This window comes from Syngnathus leptorhynchus, chromosome 1 (genome assembly GCF_054491065.1).
Source record: "Syngnathus leptorhynchus isolate UIUO chromosome 1, UIUO_Slep, whole genome shotgun sequence".
Taxonomy (NCBI): Eukaryota; Metazoa; Chordata; class Actinopteri; order Syngnathiformes; family Syngnathidae; genus Syngnathus; species Syngnathus leptorhynchus.
Genome location: NC_141195.1, coordinates 14,434,703 through 14,450,545, shown reverse-complemented (window position 1 = coordinate 14,450,545; position 15,843 = coordinate 14,434,703). Strand labels below are relative to the sequence as shown.

The following is a 15,843-nucleotide window of genomic DNA, read 5'->3' as shown; positions in this document are numbered from 1 at the left end:
CAGACACAGACATCGCCTCGCTTATTATTCGCCATAATTTCAATTAGTGTTGCCTCTCCTTCAGCGGTGCAAACAAGAATGGAGTGCTAACATGCAGGCAAGTGAAGGGACGATCGGCCAAGCTTTCAAAGACTTTCTCCCTGCACCCCACTTCAAAGTCTCCATGCATGTTATCATCCATCCATGAGAATGGCGCAACGAGAAACTTGTGTCCCAGTTGGAAGCGAGAATGCATGTGCCATTACAGACAAGTTAAGTGTATGTTTATAAAAGGGACGCGGCTCTCGCGCCACTTTTATTCTTTGAGCCTCAGATCATTCATTAACCTTTTAGGGTTTTTGTCATGGAGCCGTGCCGACGGGGGCTCCGACGGCTTCACTGTAAGGATTGGGCTATTGGGGGACTTGAAAGCAACAATTAGTGAGGCAATTATGCTATTACTGCAATAAACTATGTTCTTCTGGGGAGAAAACGGGTACATTTGCAAGTCAATGGTTAGACAAAGTGCCTGTAATCGACACTCCAATGCACTTTATACTATAATTATGTGTACGTGTCTCATTCACCTCAAGGAAAAGTTGCAGTTCTTATATTACATTTACTTTTTTTTGGGTTGTAACGTGACGCCGGCATTCTGGAGATTTATAGAAATTGAGTGCTGCATATTGATACTCATCTGTTTCCTCATTGTGAGAAATCATACACACCCTTAAAACTGCTGGTCTAAAATTCAACCGACACGCCTGAGTTTTGAATTTGAGTCATTTTTTTGGGTTGATTTGTACAAACCAATCCATCCATCCATTGATCCATCCTCGCATCCACAGCCCACAGTGACTCTATTGTCACGAGGACTTCATGGTCTGACTTTCCTTCCCATGAGCGCTGTGGCTGCGTCTCATCCAGACAAGGGCAGGCCCACATTTGGCACAGCGAAAGCGCAGCAAATCGATTTGCCGCCTTCCATTCAGGTGCACTTGAGTCTGCGCTGGTGTGACCAAAGGGCTTTTGTTGTGAGCAACAAGTGCACAAAACGAAGCAGGTATACACCAACAGGTGCATGCAGTGGAATAAAAAAATATATACATATTACAAATATAGACAAAGGATTTGGGCCAAAGCCACGCGACAGCACCTCTGATCAAACATCAAATAGAAGGCGCATCATGAATTTCTATGGACTGCTCCTCGGGTTATTTAACGAGTTCTTCCTTTGCTTTGGGCGCACAATAGCCGCGGTTCGCCTGTGTGTGCACGGGTGAGCGCATGAAAGGAGCAGAGGTGCACATTAACATCGCTTAAGGTTCTCCTAAGGCCCCAAATGAACTGACTGCAAAGTAACTTTATAACTCGCTGGAGGATGAAGCCTTTGTGCGCGCCTCAAGTGAAAGACAAGAGGGAGAAAAAGGGGAGCGGGTGAGTGGGGGGATGCCATTGTTGAACACTAAAGCGCATGGGTGTGGGTATTGATGCGCCTTGAATTGCAAAACATCTGCCATTTACTTGGAACCACTTGAGCGGGATTTGAATTAAAATTAAGCAGCAGCCCTTTAGTGCACTGTCTTTGCACCGCAAACAACACTGCGGAGACGGAAACTGCACGCGCTATAAAACCTAATATGCAACTAAAAATATAGTCATAAAGATCAAATATAGTATCGCTGTCACATTTCGGCTCATTTTGTAACTCGCATTCATTCGATTCTATAGATTTGTGACTTTTTCCATTATTTTTATTTCTTACTGATACACCCCTCTGTACCGTTATTTTTAAGCAGTGACTCACAGACTAATTATTGACCAAAAAATGATTAGGAATTTAGCGTGCATCAACCTCTACTCATATCATGCACGATCATCTCTTGAATTTATACGGGATGATATTTTTCCCGCCACACGAATCCCACATGGGAGCAACCTCAAGTCTTTTATTGTTTAGTAAGAACCAGTTGCTCATCAAGGGTTTCCCAGGGTGGAAAATTGAAAGGTGCAACTGAAAAGACACAGGGGCGTTCCTGCGATTTTCTTCGCTCCTTATGCTATTTTTGGGACACACAAATGTGCTGCTGCAACAGAATTGCTGCGTATAGCAAAATGCATACCTAATCAGGAACAATGTGGAATGTAAACGGAATGCTGCAGCAGCACTGTGCGTCACGCATTAAGAAGCGTATCATGGATTAAATCACACAAATCTTGAGAGTAGGGCATATTGCGAGTCTCCCAGCATATAAAAGTTTAAAAGTTTCCAACATATCAACTTAAATAGGTGAAATAGGGTCACAACATAGCAAAAATATACTGCAATTTAAAGAAGTCATTATATTAAGGATTAAATAGGAGCAAAGTGTTCTAAAATCTTCCTCAACAACAAATGAAGAGCATACGGCCAAAAATGTTGCATATTGTAAAAAATATATGTAACCTTGAAAAAAAGTTGAAATAGTACATAATAAGATCAGAGGATCAAACCTGACCGAGTATCCATAGTTCACAAATGTAACTAAAGTGTAAGGTTGGAGATTGACATAAAAAATAGGTAAAATATGTTTTAAAATGTCAGAAATAGTTTAGTATAATATAGGATAAAACAAAATGCAGTTTTGTGAGAATAAAGTTGAAATTGTATGAAAAAATTAAACAGATCTGCTGTATTGCATTGATGGTGAAGTTGAATAAAGAATACGATAGAGCCAGCCACCAAATCATGCCCGCGGAGTTAAGCAACGTGTGCTGGATGCGAATGCTAAGCCGTAAATTGGTATGAAATTGTCAATTTGTAGGTGTCAGCATTGTGCGACTCCCCCACGGCGCCATATGCCATGTTAAGTGGCACCATTTAGCAATTCGTTCCTACTTTCACGGTTCATCCTCCACGTCCAGTAGCAGTGAATAGCCGCAACAAAATGCCAATTGAGGCACAGAAATGCCCCCCACCCCACCCCCCGCGCGGGGAAAACCTTTCCGCTCCCCCACAGAACTGCTGCGTGACTTTAGGTCATCAAGGATTCCTATATAGGAATAATGATAATTATTATTGGTTAGTGCAATGTTGATTGAATGCGACAGTATTATACAAACAAAACACAAAATATATTTTAACTGAAGCTGTAAATATAGAGTTCAAAATTGTACCAGGAGAAAAGCGGCGAGGACAACCTCCACAAAAGGGACGGTGAGGACTGGATTAGAATCTACGACCTCGGATCTGTGGGGCGGATTCCACCACGTCAAACCCTGGTTAAGTCTAAATTGGGGAAGATATAGTGAAATACTGCCACCAAGTGGTGATATGATAAATTGAAGATGAAAAAAGACATGGAAGTACGTAATGTGGAAGTTGCAGATGATGACATGAAATTCAACGGTGAAACTTCAGTACAAAATAGTGAAGGGAAAAACGTACTAATGCACTTTTGGTTATAATTGATGTCTTTCCGTGGTTCTGAAATTCTTCACAAGTATTAACAAACAAGTAATATTGAAATGATCATAAAATATCCTCAAAAATCCAATGACCTTTCATTTAAATACAGCTTAATTCCCATTGGTATGTTGGAGTAAGATCAATAATTTTGTCTTTATGTTTCCCTACACTGACAGACAATCAACGTATGATTAAAACACAAGTTTCAGTTTTAAGAATTAAGCAGATAAAACCATCTGTTTCCTGGCATTCATTGTTTCACGTTGCCCCCTGCTGTTCAATGAAACCAAATCTGTATTATAAAAATAATAACAGCAAGTGTTTCAAATTAATAAATAGTTATTGTGAGGTGGTATTCATTGCAGGGTGCTACTGGCTAATTGTTTTGGTATAATTCTGGATTATACCTTGGAAGTACTGTGGTGTGTTTTTGTGGGGTTGAAAAATAATGATGTAACATTTTGGGAGGAAATACCACAAGAAGAAGGAGTAGAGGCTGGAGAGCACTGCCAGAGCATTCAGGCTTTGGACAAACTTGCCCCTATAAAGCAAACAAATCGTCACAAAGACGATCCAGGTGAGGATCAGCAAGAGCAGGCAGAAGGTTATCGCTTTGGCCTCGTTGTAATTTTTGGGGAGGTCCTTCCCCATGTAGGAGAAAATGAAGCAGAGGGCGCACAAAGACAGGAGCATAACCGTCGGACCGGTGGCCGCCTTGGCACTGATTTCACAGCCAAGGATAATTTTGTCTGGAGACCACGTCGTCTCATTGTACGGCTTGGGGGTGGAAATCCAAAAGCTAACTGAATTTAGGACGCACTGCGTTAAAAACGTCCCTGTGACGACGAGCCACTGACCGTGATATTTCACCCACCAACCGTATAGCTTGGGGAACTTGGCCGCCATTTTGAAAACGCAAACAATCTGGAAAGCGCGCACCACAAAACACGCAAGGCACATCGAGAAAAGAATCGAAAAGGGCAAGAAACGTAAGATGCATGAGAAAACCGAGGGCTTTCCAAAGAAGAAAATGATACTCAGGCTGCTCAGACTGAGGCAGCCCAAAATGAGGAAGCACATGTGGCCGCCGGCGGACCTGACAACTGGCGTGTTGTAGTTAAGGGCAAAGATAACACACATGGCGACTCCCAGAAAGAGTAGCAGTAATGTTGCCGCGAAGATCAAAATAGCAGTGCTGTCCTCAAACGAGACGTACTCCACTTTTCGTAGGGTGCAAGATGTGCTGGCTTCTGGTGACCACTCCATCTCCTTACACTCCACACACGTGTATGCGTCCTCTGGAATGTACACAAAACCAGTCACTACTGTCAAACCTTTAGCGTGATTTGGAAACAGACACTCAGCTGTCTTCCACAAATTAGAGAGAGGCCTTTGAATGGAGGATTTAAAACCAGACTAATATTTGAAAAAGGGTTCTGAGGTTAGGGTTTCAACACAGCCAGGGTTAGAGTTTCAAATTAGGCTTTTGAGACATAGTTTAGCTTTAAAACAAGGATTATGAGTTCGATTTTCTAGCTGTGGTAAGGGTTTTAAGGTGTTGTTTTAACAGAGACTTACGTTTTTAGAAAGGTGTCTCCTAATTTCTACTTTTTTATTATTGTTGAGTTCCTGTATACTAAAAGACAGTGACAAAATGGTTTATTTATTTAGCATTTTATTTATTGTGCTTTGTTTTATGAACAGTTAGGGTTAGGGTTAGGGTTAGGGTTAGGGTTAGGGTTAGGGTTAGTTGTTTTGAAGAGTTTAAAAATGTGATTAGTATTAGTATTCAAAATTCCCCTAAATCGACCCTTGACTCACTGCTACTTGTTTCCGCCAATGACGTATACGAACGACAATAATTATAATACGAAATGAAAGATCAAATTTAATTGTGTATTGTATTGCAACAATACAACACTGTATCATGAAAAAAATATTTAGAGCAAAGTACTATGATGCAATGGAATAACCAACAAGGTCAATAAATGTATACGATGAAATATCAAATGGCGTTGTTGAGACCAATGTACCTGTGATGTTGATATAGGTTCCATTAGGACATTCCTCACAGGTGAAGCAACACTTGTGAATTCCGTCCGGCTTCTTTGCAAACCCAACGGGACACTTATGAGAGCATTGTGACGTTGGCACCTGCAAAAGACAAAGATTGTAGCAGCCTCAGAAACAGAATGAAATTTGTTTAATTAGGCGATTGGCACTCCGAGGCCAGGTTGATTCTGTCTCTCTCAGCTAAAAACTAAAACTAAACTAGTGAGACAAAAAATAGTTGTCGGAAAAGATGAAGACGTTGCCTACCTCCAGATCTCCATGCCAGTGAATTCTACTGTCATTGATAGCAAAGCTGAGCGAGGCTTGAAATTCATAGACTCCAATCTCCTCAATGACCCCGCTCTTGTTCCAGAAAACGATGGAATAAGATCCAAAATTGGGGTCCCCGTGCTCGTCAAATTGAATGCGCTGGTTGAGCAGTGTGAAATTGGACTTCTTCAGCTCCACCAGAAGCTAAATAAAGAACATAGGGTCACAAACAGCATGCACACTTCATTTCAAACTAAAGTTCATGTCATTTAATCTTAGTTGCAAATATAACAGTGAAATAAAAATGAAGTTGTCACATTTCAACAGCTTCAAACTATTCTGAATATAAACAGTTGAAATGATTTGAACCAAAAAGTCACTCACCATGTGGGGAAAGACGGAAATATTTCCCAGACACCTGTACGTGTCACATTGCAAGACGTTGTGTAAGGCGTGAGCGATGGCATATACGGCGGAATAAACAGAAAAAGAGTAGGAGGGGTCCACGGAGATGACATCCTGTGCGCTCAGCGTAGAGCAGTTGCAAATCTGATTGCAAAACTGAAGCTCCTCTGCATTGTCACAAGGACCTTGGCTTTGGGACGCAAGGAGAAATTCTGTGAAACCGGGTATCTTTACTACAGGCTGAGACACTCCCAGTACAGTTCCAATTTTTTGGATGCCTTTTATCTTGGGGAGCTTCTCACTTAAGGACCAGGTGTCGATCGCCAGCCACACCTTGTTGGTGACGCCCAACTGTACCGCCGACTCGACCAGAGCCTCGGCCACCAGTTTGGGTGCAAAAACTACAATGGTTTTTATTCTGTGCACTTCGATACGTTGGAACATTTCCGAGTAATTTGAGTTGGGTTTGAGATCCATGGCGAAGGCCAGACAAATGTCAGTATCTTTAATCATCTTCCTGAAGAGCGCCAGACCGTCATTGCCGTAAGCATCATTGCTGTTTAGGAAGGCCACCCACTCCCAATGGAAGTGCTTCATGATGGCAACAATCACTTTGATGCTGGCTTGATTGGAATGCACGGTGCGCAGGAAAGAGGAATATTTAGCTTTTTCAGAAAAGGCCGAGCTGCCAGCACCGTAGCTGACCTGTTAAAGGGTGACAGAAGAGATGTCAGTTTTCAGTCACAATAAATGAACACACCAAATCAACCTTTTATATGAACTTCAATAGTCCTATCCTCTTTAAACTAGCCTATCAAGGATCACTGTTCTACGTCTAAGAACTGTATTCATTGTGTGAATGCTGAATATATTAAGAATGCAAATGCTAAGATTTAAGCATCCACACCAATTATGGAAGAAAAAAAAAGTATTTACAGCATGTTTCGAGTGTCACTATACATTTCCTTTATTACTGTTGGGATATCATTCAGACGGGAGGCTCTTAGAATTTGACAGTTTACGGGCAAGCTTCATCACTCTCTGAAGAATGTGCTGGATTTGACATTTGTCGATGCAGAAATGCTATTCATCTCTCCTGATAGGCTTGCTCTAGTAGTTTGGTGATTTGATCAATTCTGTTACTAGTATACCGTCACCTGTTTCCTAAAACACATTGTCCTTGGAGAAAATAGTCATGGAAAGCACAACTAGCACTCCAAGTGTGACAGCTATAAAGCTTCTCTTTCAAGGCAGTAATTTTGAACTGCTGGGCCAATGTCAATTGGTGAGGTGTGGGCAAGGGAATGATGATGTGGGTAGAAAAACTTCAAAGCCCAAGCTCTCAAATGCCTGAATGATAACTAGAATTAGATACAAATACTGTCCAAGCTATGTTGGTAGAGTAGTTGTAGAGTTACCAGTGGAATGAGATCCATCATGAAGAGCGGCGCTATGGTCAGCGTGTCGGTGCTTGTATAAGGGCCGACCACTCCTACGACTTTGGAGGCTGCAGACACATGCGGCCGTTCTTCACTCCAAGGTCGGATTAATCCCTTGGTTGAGATGAGGTCCAAAATACCGGGGAAATTGTCGGAAACTGAGCAGTGGTCAAATATCTTGTAACCCAGAGACACATTGGGCAAGAGTTGTGTTGAGTTATTGATCTGCTCCACAGAGAATCTCATCAGCTGAAACCGCCGATAACTTGACACACTCAAGGTTTGACTGGAAGGGGAAGTTAATTTGATGAAGACATTTTCATCATCCAAAATAAGAGCTCAATATACTATTGCCAACCACAAGCACAGTTCGGCTGGTGTCAATTTTATGCCAAATGTTTGGACACTCACCTGGAGCAGCGGATGGCCTCTGGTCTCTCGTGGCTGACAGCGCTACTAGTGTGAATGTCAAAAAGTCCACCTATCAAATAGTCTCCATTCAGGTTGAACTGAGATTTGTTGCACTGAGACCATGTGTGTAAAACATATTCCATCACATAGCAAGAGACAAGAAAGTGTCGCATTTTCTTCACTTCCATTGCGCAAGCCTGTGTAAAGCTCTCTGTATGACACCTTTTCTGCTTTATACAAGTAACATGATGCTTCTATTGGCAAAACATTTCCATGCACTTTGGAATGCATGATTAGAATTGGCATTAGTAAAGGATGAGGGACTCCCAAATCAGTATGCAAAGAGAATCTCAACTGACTGTGAAGACTCTGCAACTCAGGTTAAAACCATCTCAGCAAAGGCAAACTATGTGTTGTTATCAACTTTGCTCAAAAATATAATTGCATGCTATCGTTTCCCCAAACATAATATTGTACTAGGCTGGAAACTGCACTGGAAATCTAAGTTAAATGATGTCAAAGGATGCACGAATGTCACAAGCAAATAGAGTACATTTATTGACCCAGTCAGCCACGCTACATCCACTTGCAAATGTGATGCGCACCTACACAAATTATTTGCAAGCACCTTTTCCCTCATGAGAGCTATTTAGTTCAGATTCTCTTATTGTAGTCGGTATCATAAAATTTAATTCAGAGTACAAGGTTTTTCAGGTAAGTGTAGAATTCATAGAAACGTGCTCCTTAACCAACATTTCCAAACAGTAGATTGGTGACTCTAATGAGACAAAAAACACTGCACATTTATTTCTGAACTGGTTCTAGGGACATGTTCTTTTTAATAGCATTTGAAGTGGAAAAAAATACATTTAAGTTATTAAAACCAAGTTCTGAACAGTTACAAGAAAACAATAACATGCAAGTCATAAGAAACAGATCAAATGCTCCAAATCAGGAACTCAATTAATTGGTTCTGCTTTTAACAATTTTAGTTGAACTTTATTAGAACACTAGCAAATGTATATCTATCATAGTTGAAGGGGGGGAAAAAAACAAAAATAAATCTCAATTGTCATATTTAAAGATATATATTTACAGATCTTTTTGACAACCATTTGGAAGCAACTTTTTACAGGAAATATGTTTTGCTCCCTTGACCACAGTCCGGTAAGGGCAAGAGTTTCCAGGATTTTGGAAAACAAAATATAAAAAAAAAAAAAAAAAAGGTCTGTCAGGGATGCCCCTCCCCGCAAAAAAACCCAAAAAACCAAAAAGGTGTGATCGCCACCCACTTCATCCATTTGACATAATAAAAGCCCTCAATCTCAGTTTTCTTACGTTTCCTCTGCAAAAGAAAGAACAACAGTTTGCTTGGAATGACGATGATGTCACGTTTTTATGAAGAACAGGTTAGAAATGAGAACAGGAACTAGTCTACACAAATCAAAATAATGGCACGTAGGCTTTGAAACACTAATAGGCCAGGACTTAATTTTGCTTCTCTTAAGGACCCCCACCCCCCACGTGCTCAGAAAACATGGCGGAGCCTCACGAGACTTGCCTCTAATTGATTCACAGATTAGTAAACTAATCCAAAATAGAGTCACACACAAATGTGGCCACCAGCGTGGAGTCTTTTAAAAACTGCACCCAGGTGCCCCCTTTGAAGATGGTGTGTGGCTCTCTACATCCATAGTCAGTGTTAAAATGGGAGGTAACGCTAATTCATGGACTTGCCATTTCAAACAAAATGCCTTTCCAGCCACACATTTTGGTGATTTGTGGCGACTAAAGATGTTTGTCACTTGTCACATGTGCATCCAATGATGCAGTGGCTTGGTGAGCATTCAAACTGAGGTCCTCTATCAATCAATTAAAGTTATTTGAGTAGAGGTGAAGAAGGTCTGGTTTTTAACATGAATGTGAATTCAAGTGAAATTCCGCAAATCTAAATTTTGCTCCGAGGATTTACATGCGAAGCATTTCAGAAGAGGAGCACATTAGTTTTGTAGAGATGGAATTGTTCAATCTAGAAAGGTTTTGTCGGATTTATGTTTCCTCTTTCAAACGTATCATGTCCTGATTGGCACTATTGAATTTGATCACATATAACAAACAAGTTGCTGACACAATACTCATCCATCCATTTATATTCAAAAATCAATGGGGGCTAACACGGGGGGGGAGCAAATGCTTTTTTATTGTGGTTCTCTGTGAGCTCGTACAAACCCAGCAGGCTTTAAAAGGCAAACGGCAGCACAGAGTCCCACTGACTGCTAACAAATGTTGGCCAAATCTAAATGTAGGACTACAGTCCTCTTAAGAACCCCCCCTCCCCTCCCATCAATCCTAGTGGTCAAAGCCAATACTTTCAGACTTGTTCTGCGCCGAGAGAATGCTCTTACAACACTGTCAAACGTGGATTAATAATGGTGTCGTTTTTATTCTTGTCATGTAAATATCCCCTTACAAAAAATGATCTGAGCTCTATCTCATCATGGACTGTGAATGGTAAATTTCACACAAAGACAAAGGGAAGTGGGGATTTTAACTAGCAAAAGGTTTCCCTGTCTCTTCCTTGCCTTTATATGTCCTCTTCCCATGCGTGAATGGTAGGTATCTATACTTGATCATATGCTGGAAAAGAAAGAAAGGGTGGGGGGGTGTTAACAGCACTCATAACAGGACTCATATCAGTCTTAAAAGAAGGCCTAATATATTCTGGGAAGATAAAATGCATCACATTCAAAAGAACAGTGTAAAATATTTCCTATTAAGGCACAACCTCATCATAAGCAAACCAAACAAAATATTTGCTTAATGTTCATTTATTGAAACAAAAAAAATTCCCAATTTATAAAATGTTGCATTTAATTTGTTCAAGAGTAGAGCAGTTCAATAGCGGTGTTTATGGTGTGGGCAATGCTTGAGGTGGTACAAAATTGACAACAATTGAAAACGTTTTTGAAGTTGAAGAATGAGACGGGATCTAGCCATTTGGTAGAATAGAATATATTGATGCAATTATTTCTTACAAACGTGCATCTGAAAAATTGGGTTACATTTTATGGTTATTTTCCTGCAATTTGGTTTTGAAAAGGGAAGTCGAGTGTATCTGTACAGGCACTAGTATCAGTGCATTTTGCAAAAAGAAATGATCAAACATATCATTATATCTTGAATAAGGTCGCAGTTATCTGCTTTTGCCAAGGTAATGAGCAATATGACTCATGTATAATCTTAACAAAACAGTTTTCATAAATTTCAAGCACTGTGTGAGTGTTTGTATCTTTACCTTGATCTGCCTCTTCATGGTGATGCAGAAGAGCATGATGAAGTACATGACAAGTATGGGCCAGAACACCGGCACGTTGAAGGCTTCAAAAAATGTGCAAACCATGGCAATTACAATGCCTTTTGTTGCTGAATGCCTATCAAGAGAAGAGTTCATTTAGAAACATGGAACTGCTGGGTGAATTCTTACCCATATGGTGTCAAGATATGGACATTGTCAATTAAATGCATAGGGTGGAGATAGTGTGGAACAAAATCAACAATGACCTAACGAGATTTCATTCTCAGAACTCTTGCATATGAGCAAAACGTTTTGTCTCGACTGATACGTTTCTCAATATTTACTTTGTAATTGTTGGGATATTTCACACATGGAAACAAATATGATCCTTCCTAGCATACATATATATGTATATGGCTTCTAATGCAAAACACTACTTTGGCGTGGCTCCATGCGGTGACCTGCTGTTTGCATAAAAACTAGCCACACAAGGAAAGTTTCAAGTCAAAAGCACATGAGTGGACTGCTGCTAGACTCACCAGAATTTGAACTCAGGCAACCTCCTGATGAAAGGACGGAACTCTTCATTCTGCTTGGTAGGAAGGGCAGGGCCCTCATCTGTGGAGAAGGCAGGGCGATGTGTGGTTAACAACGCAAATGAACTTAGGTATAAACTCATAAATACACATTTACATGACGAGTGCAAATTTTGGTCTGATAAGAAACACTAATGTTTAGAAAAATGCTTTTAAAGTTAATTGCACTACAAATAAGAATCTTACATCCTGATAATCACAGAAGAAGGGGAAAGAAAACAAAGATACAAATTGAGTGAACTTGCCTTCATCAAGCAGTGAAGGATCCACTTTTGGTGATAGAAAAGCAATGAACAGGTTCAGGTGGTAGATTCCCAAGGCATACGTAACTATGTACCAACCCTGCAAAGCAGTGGGAGATCAAATTAAAGGCTCTTTTGCAAATAGTTTACACCGGTGTCACGAATAAGGACAGTTGAACAATAGGTACTAGGGGCGCAATGGCACAGGTAATCCACGGTACGGTCCGTATGTCGGGTTTTGCGCCACAGTTTTTGGTACACCTTTTTGTGGATACAGAAAACTTTTTTAATTGAAATATTGCTTTATTTTGCTTTTCAGCATCATTTTTGTAAATCTGGAAATAATTATAGTTTTGACACTTTAAACCCTAACCCCTAATCATAACCCTTACAAATGTACATGTAATGAGGATCTTTAACTACATAGCGTTAAAGCACAACACAGAGTTCATTTTGTTGTGATTCTCTTTACTACATGGAGACAAAGGTTTGAGTAGAAGAAACATTACTATGGATTCTTTTTGTAGTGCTCAATTAGAGTGCCCGTAGCGCAACTTTGTCAACTCTCTCCCGATTCTGTAAGTGCGACAAGTACTCTGTTTTGCCAGCTGTGTATAGTAAAATAAATGTGAGACAAAGGAGCAAGCTCCTGATCTCTGCTGGGTTTGGAGCAAGAAAAGTACAAAATAGCGGTTTCACTTTTGGAATAAGTCAGTGAAAACCTCAACTTACCACTGCCAACATATGCAAGTGATGTTTCTAAACAAGAACCTCAAAGTAATCGATGATCTGCAGACCTGGCAACAGTGGCTGTACGGACCCGCCTAGAGTTACAACAGGCAGCGCAAGAGCGCAAATGCCGGCCCAAGCACAACAGTGATCGGATATTACTTCGCGGAGGGACGAAGGCTTTTTACCAGCTCGGACAGGCACATAAACGATGGCCTGTAAATGGATCCATGTAAAATAAAGTACCGAAATCCAGTGGTCCATTAGGTCGTGTTGTCTCGTGCGGCGCGGACCGAACGGTTCGATATTTTGCCGTGTACCATTACACCCCTAAAAGGTACGTGAAATATATTGACACTGCAAGGCAGATATGGAGGGGCAAGACTCATGACTGGTTGGAGTCCTCTGATGTGGAAGCTACAGCTGCAGTTGAAAAGAAACAAGGAAACAAAACAACTCCTAGGTTGTAAACTTGTAACAAAAACTGCCGCGGCAGTTTTGTTTGAACTGGATGGTGTTTCTTAAATGAAAGTGAATGGACAGCAGTCAAAAATAAGTGAAGAAGTTCACACATTACCGTTTTACTTTCATCAACCAACTTGGCAAGGAGTCACTTGTCAACAGTTATGCAGGTCTTATATTTGTTGTCAGGGCGGAGTTGTGTTTGAGGTATTTGTTTGGATATTTACCAAGAGTTCAGCTATGCAGTAATGAGAAGTTTTTTTTTTCCCCTGACTTGTGAGTTTTTACAAACAAACTTGAAGCTGCCTATCACTATACAGAAGAAAAAAGACGAACAAGGTTAACCTTATTCCTGTGGACCTGATATACAGTATAGCCTGTTAACGAGCAGAGCCTTTGTCCAGTAAATGCCTACCCTTTTATAAAAATCAGGTTAGGAAAGTATGCAGGTAAGCATGAAAGAAATAGCTGGATGGCATTCAAGTCTCACGTCTCGAGATAAGAAACCAAAATACGCTAACATGAAATACAGCAGCACAAACAGGTTTTTACATTGAGAGTTACAGAAGCAGGCAAATGACAAAAGAAGTGGCAATGCACTATGCAAGACTTCTTTTTAGATTATTGAATTAGCCAGTTCACGTCACAAATTTAATCTGCCTTTGTAAACGCTGGAAAGGAAAACATTACCTGGAGTATGTACACTCGGATCATGTACAGCGCAGTAAGTATAAGTGTGGAGGCCCATCGCACTGCAGAGTATGGCGTTGATTTGTCTAGCCATGACTGATAGATCTGTTTCACGTGACACAAAATACACAAAGAAGTGGACGTAATGTTACCATCAGAGATGATATCACCTTTGAGGTAATGAGTCTATATAGGGTACAGAGGGGCCTCTGGAAAATATATTGAGTCAATTTACTTTGTATCAATTCTGAACATTTCTGGGGCATCAAGCATAATAGTATTTTATTCTAAATTAATTGTTTCTTTTATGGTCAAAACACTTGTGAAAGCATCTGACTACATCACAAACATACAGTAAAACATTCCAAACAGCACAAATAAAAACAGGATCATCAACACATAAAATGTTTAATGACGGGAAATTTGCAGCAGTGCATTGTCATCATTCAATTTCACCACAAGCACAAATCAACTAAACCATTTTGCTGGCAAGTTCATGACCAATGCTCACCTGTCCGACCCGTGTGAAAAAGGCAGCAACTACAGATGGTTTTCCATGGATTGAGTCCCCAGCACTGTCCCCTTCTGACATTCTGCATGGAAAAGCGAAAGAAAACAACAGGATTTTGATTGAGACCAAGTGTAGGTTCGTTGAGTTTCGTTCTTGAACACAACCAGTGTCCCCCAAAACAGTGGAACTATTTAGAGCGGTAGTTTCCATTTGACAAACAGGACGTGATCTGGACCACAATGTTACAATCAATCAAACAGACGTATTACTCGCCATTAGGAATCCATCATATATGATGAAAAACCAGTGCTTGTACTTCATTGTCAAATCATGCATCCCACTTTAACAAGAAAACGTACGAGGTAAAGGGGACGTTAACAAATTTACAGCCTCTGGTTATATTGAATAGAACACACCACTACAGTCACAGTCACTCAGGCGATTGCTTTGGTACATTGTGACATTAGCTAATAAAATGCCGACAGTAAGAAGCTACTGTGAAATTCTAACGTTTGCGCCGATAGCATTGATTGGAAAAATCGATCAGTGGCTATGTTACTCTACCAAAGCGATAGGAAAGCATCACACCGATATAAACAAATACATAATGTTTCGTATTACTCACATTAGCTTGAGAATGGAACAAGCTAACTAGCCATAACTGTACATTGACCTTCGGCCTAAATTGTCGATAAAATGGGTAATGTAGTTTTTAAAAAGTATTTCTTAACTGGCAGCTAGCACTAGAGAATACATCATAGAACAACATTTCCCAAGTGCTACACACTAACAAACCAGCTTTTGTTTCTGTAGTTCCCGACACACACCACATCGCTTTCAATTCATTGCGCAATGAAAACCTTGAACTACAAATCCCAGAAAAGAAATACATGACAACTCACTTCCGGAAAAAACAGAACGCTTCTGCGGTGCTAGCTAGTCAGCGAGCTAGATCCGTTACATTATTTAGTATTTACATAAGACCAGTTTTTATTTCTCGAATCAAAGTAATTCATATGACATTGTTCAATAAAACGTATTGGGCACGCGCCGTAACTGTTTTAACAAACGCTCCGAAAATGGACAAAAATATTAGTTTCTTACCTGATACAGCCGCTGTGTCACTACCCGGCTCTACCTCAACGAGTAGACAGTCACACGAACCAAACTCATGCGACCACGTCACAACTTCCGCGAGGAATGATCTTCCGGCAGACCAGACGAGTAGAACATCGAAAACAGGCCGTCGGATGCATGTTCAATCGCTTTATCGGGCTCATTTTGCACACGACCGTCAGGTTCAGTTTCCAAGCA

At 40.6% G+C, this 15,843-nt stretch overlaps 2 protein-coding genes across 4 annotated transcripts; both read right to left on the bottom strand.

The window, feature by feature from the left end:
• Positions 1 to 3,796: 3,796 nt before the first annotated feature.
• Positions 3,797 to 8,177, bottom strand: tas1r2.2 (taste receptor, type 1, member 2, tandem duplicate 2). The gene is made up of 6 exons (XM_085916595.1): positions 8,005 to 8,177; positions 7,573 to 7,879; positions 6,134 to 6,859; positions 5,747 to 5,953; positions 5,461 to 5,581; positions 3,797 to 4,725 (listed from the first exon to the last, which is right to left on the bottom strand). Exons 1-6 carry the CDS (start codon positions 8,175 to 8,177, stop codon positions 3,797 to 3,799), a joined length of 2,463 nt encoding a protein of 820 aa, XP_085772721.1.
• A 643-nt stretch (positions 8,178 to 8,820) lies between these two features.
• rer1 (retention in endoplasmic reticulum sorting receptor 1) lies at positions 8,821 to 15,777 on the bottom strand. 3 transcript variants are annotated; one of them, XM_085912076.1, is made up of 8 exons: positions 15,634 to 15,777; positions 14,530 to 14,611; positions 14,019 to 14,123; positions 12,141 to 12,237; positions 11,839 to 11,917; positions 11,300 to 11,435; positions 10,587 to 10,641; positions 8,821 to 9,349 (listed from the first exon to the last, which is right to left on the bottom strand). In XM_085912076.1, exons 2-8 carry the CDS (start codon positions 14,608 to 14,610, stop codon positions 9,339 to 9,341), a joined length of 564 nt encoding a protein of 187 aa, XP_085768202.1. In that variant the 5' UTR covers position 14,611; positions 15,634 to 15,777; the 3' UTR covers positions 8,821 to 9,338. The 3 variants fall into 3 exon arrangements, with proteins under 3 accessions (XP_085768202.1, XP_085768182.1, XP_085768192.1); XM_085912056.1 differs by having other exon boundaries at positions 8,821 to 10,641; XM_085912066.1 differs by lacking the exon at positions 15,634 to 15,777 and adding an exon at positions 15,155 to 15,311 and having other exon boundaries at positions 8,821 to 10,641.
• Between the last annotated feature and the right edge of the window lie 66 nt (positions 15,778 to 15,843).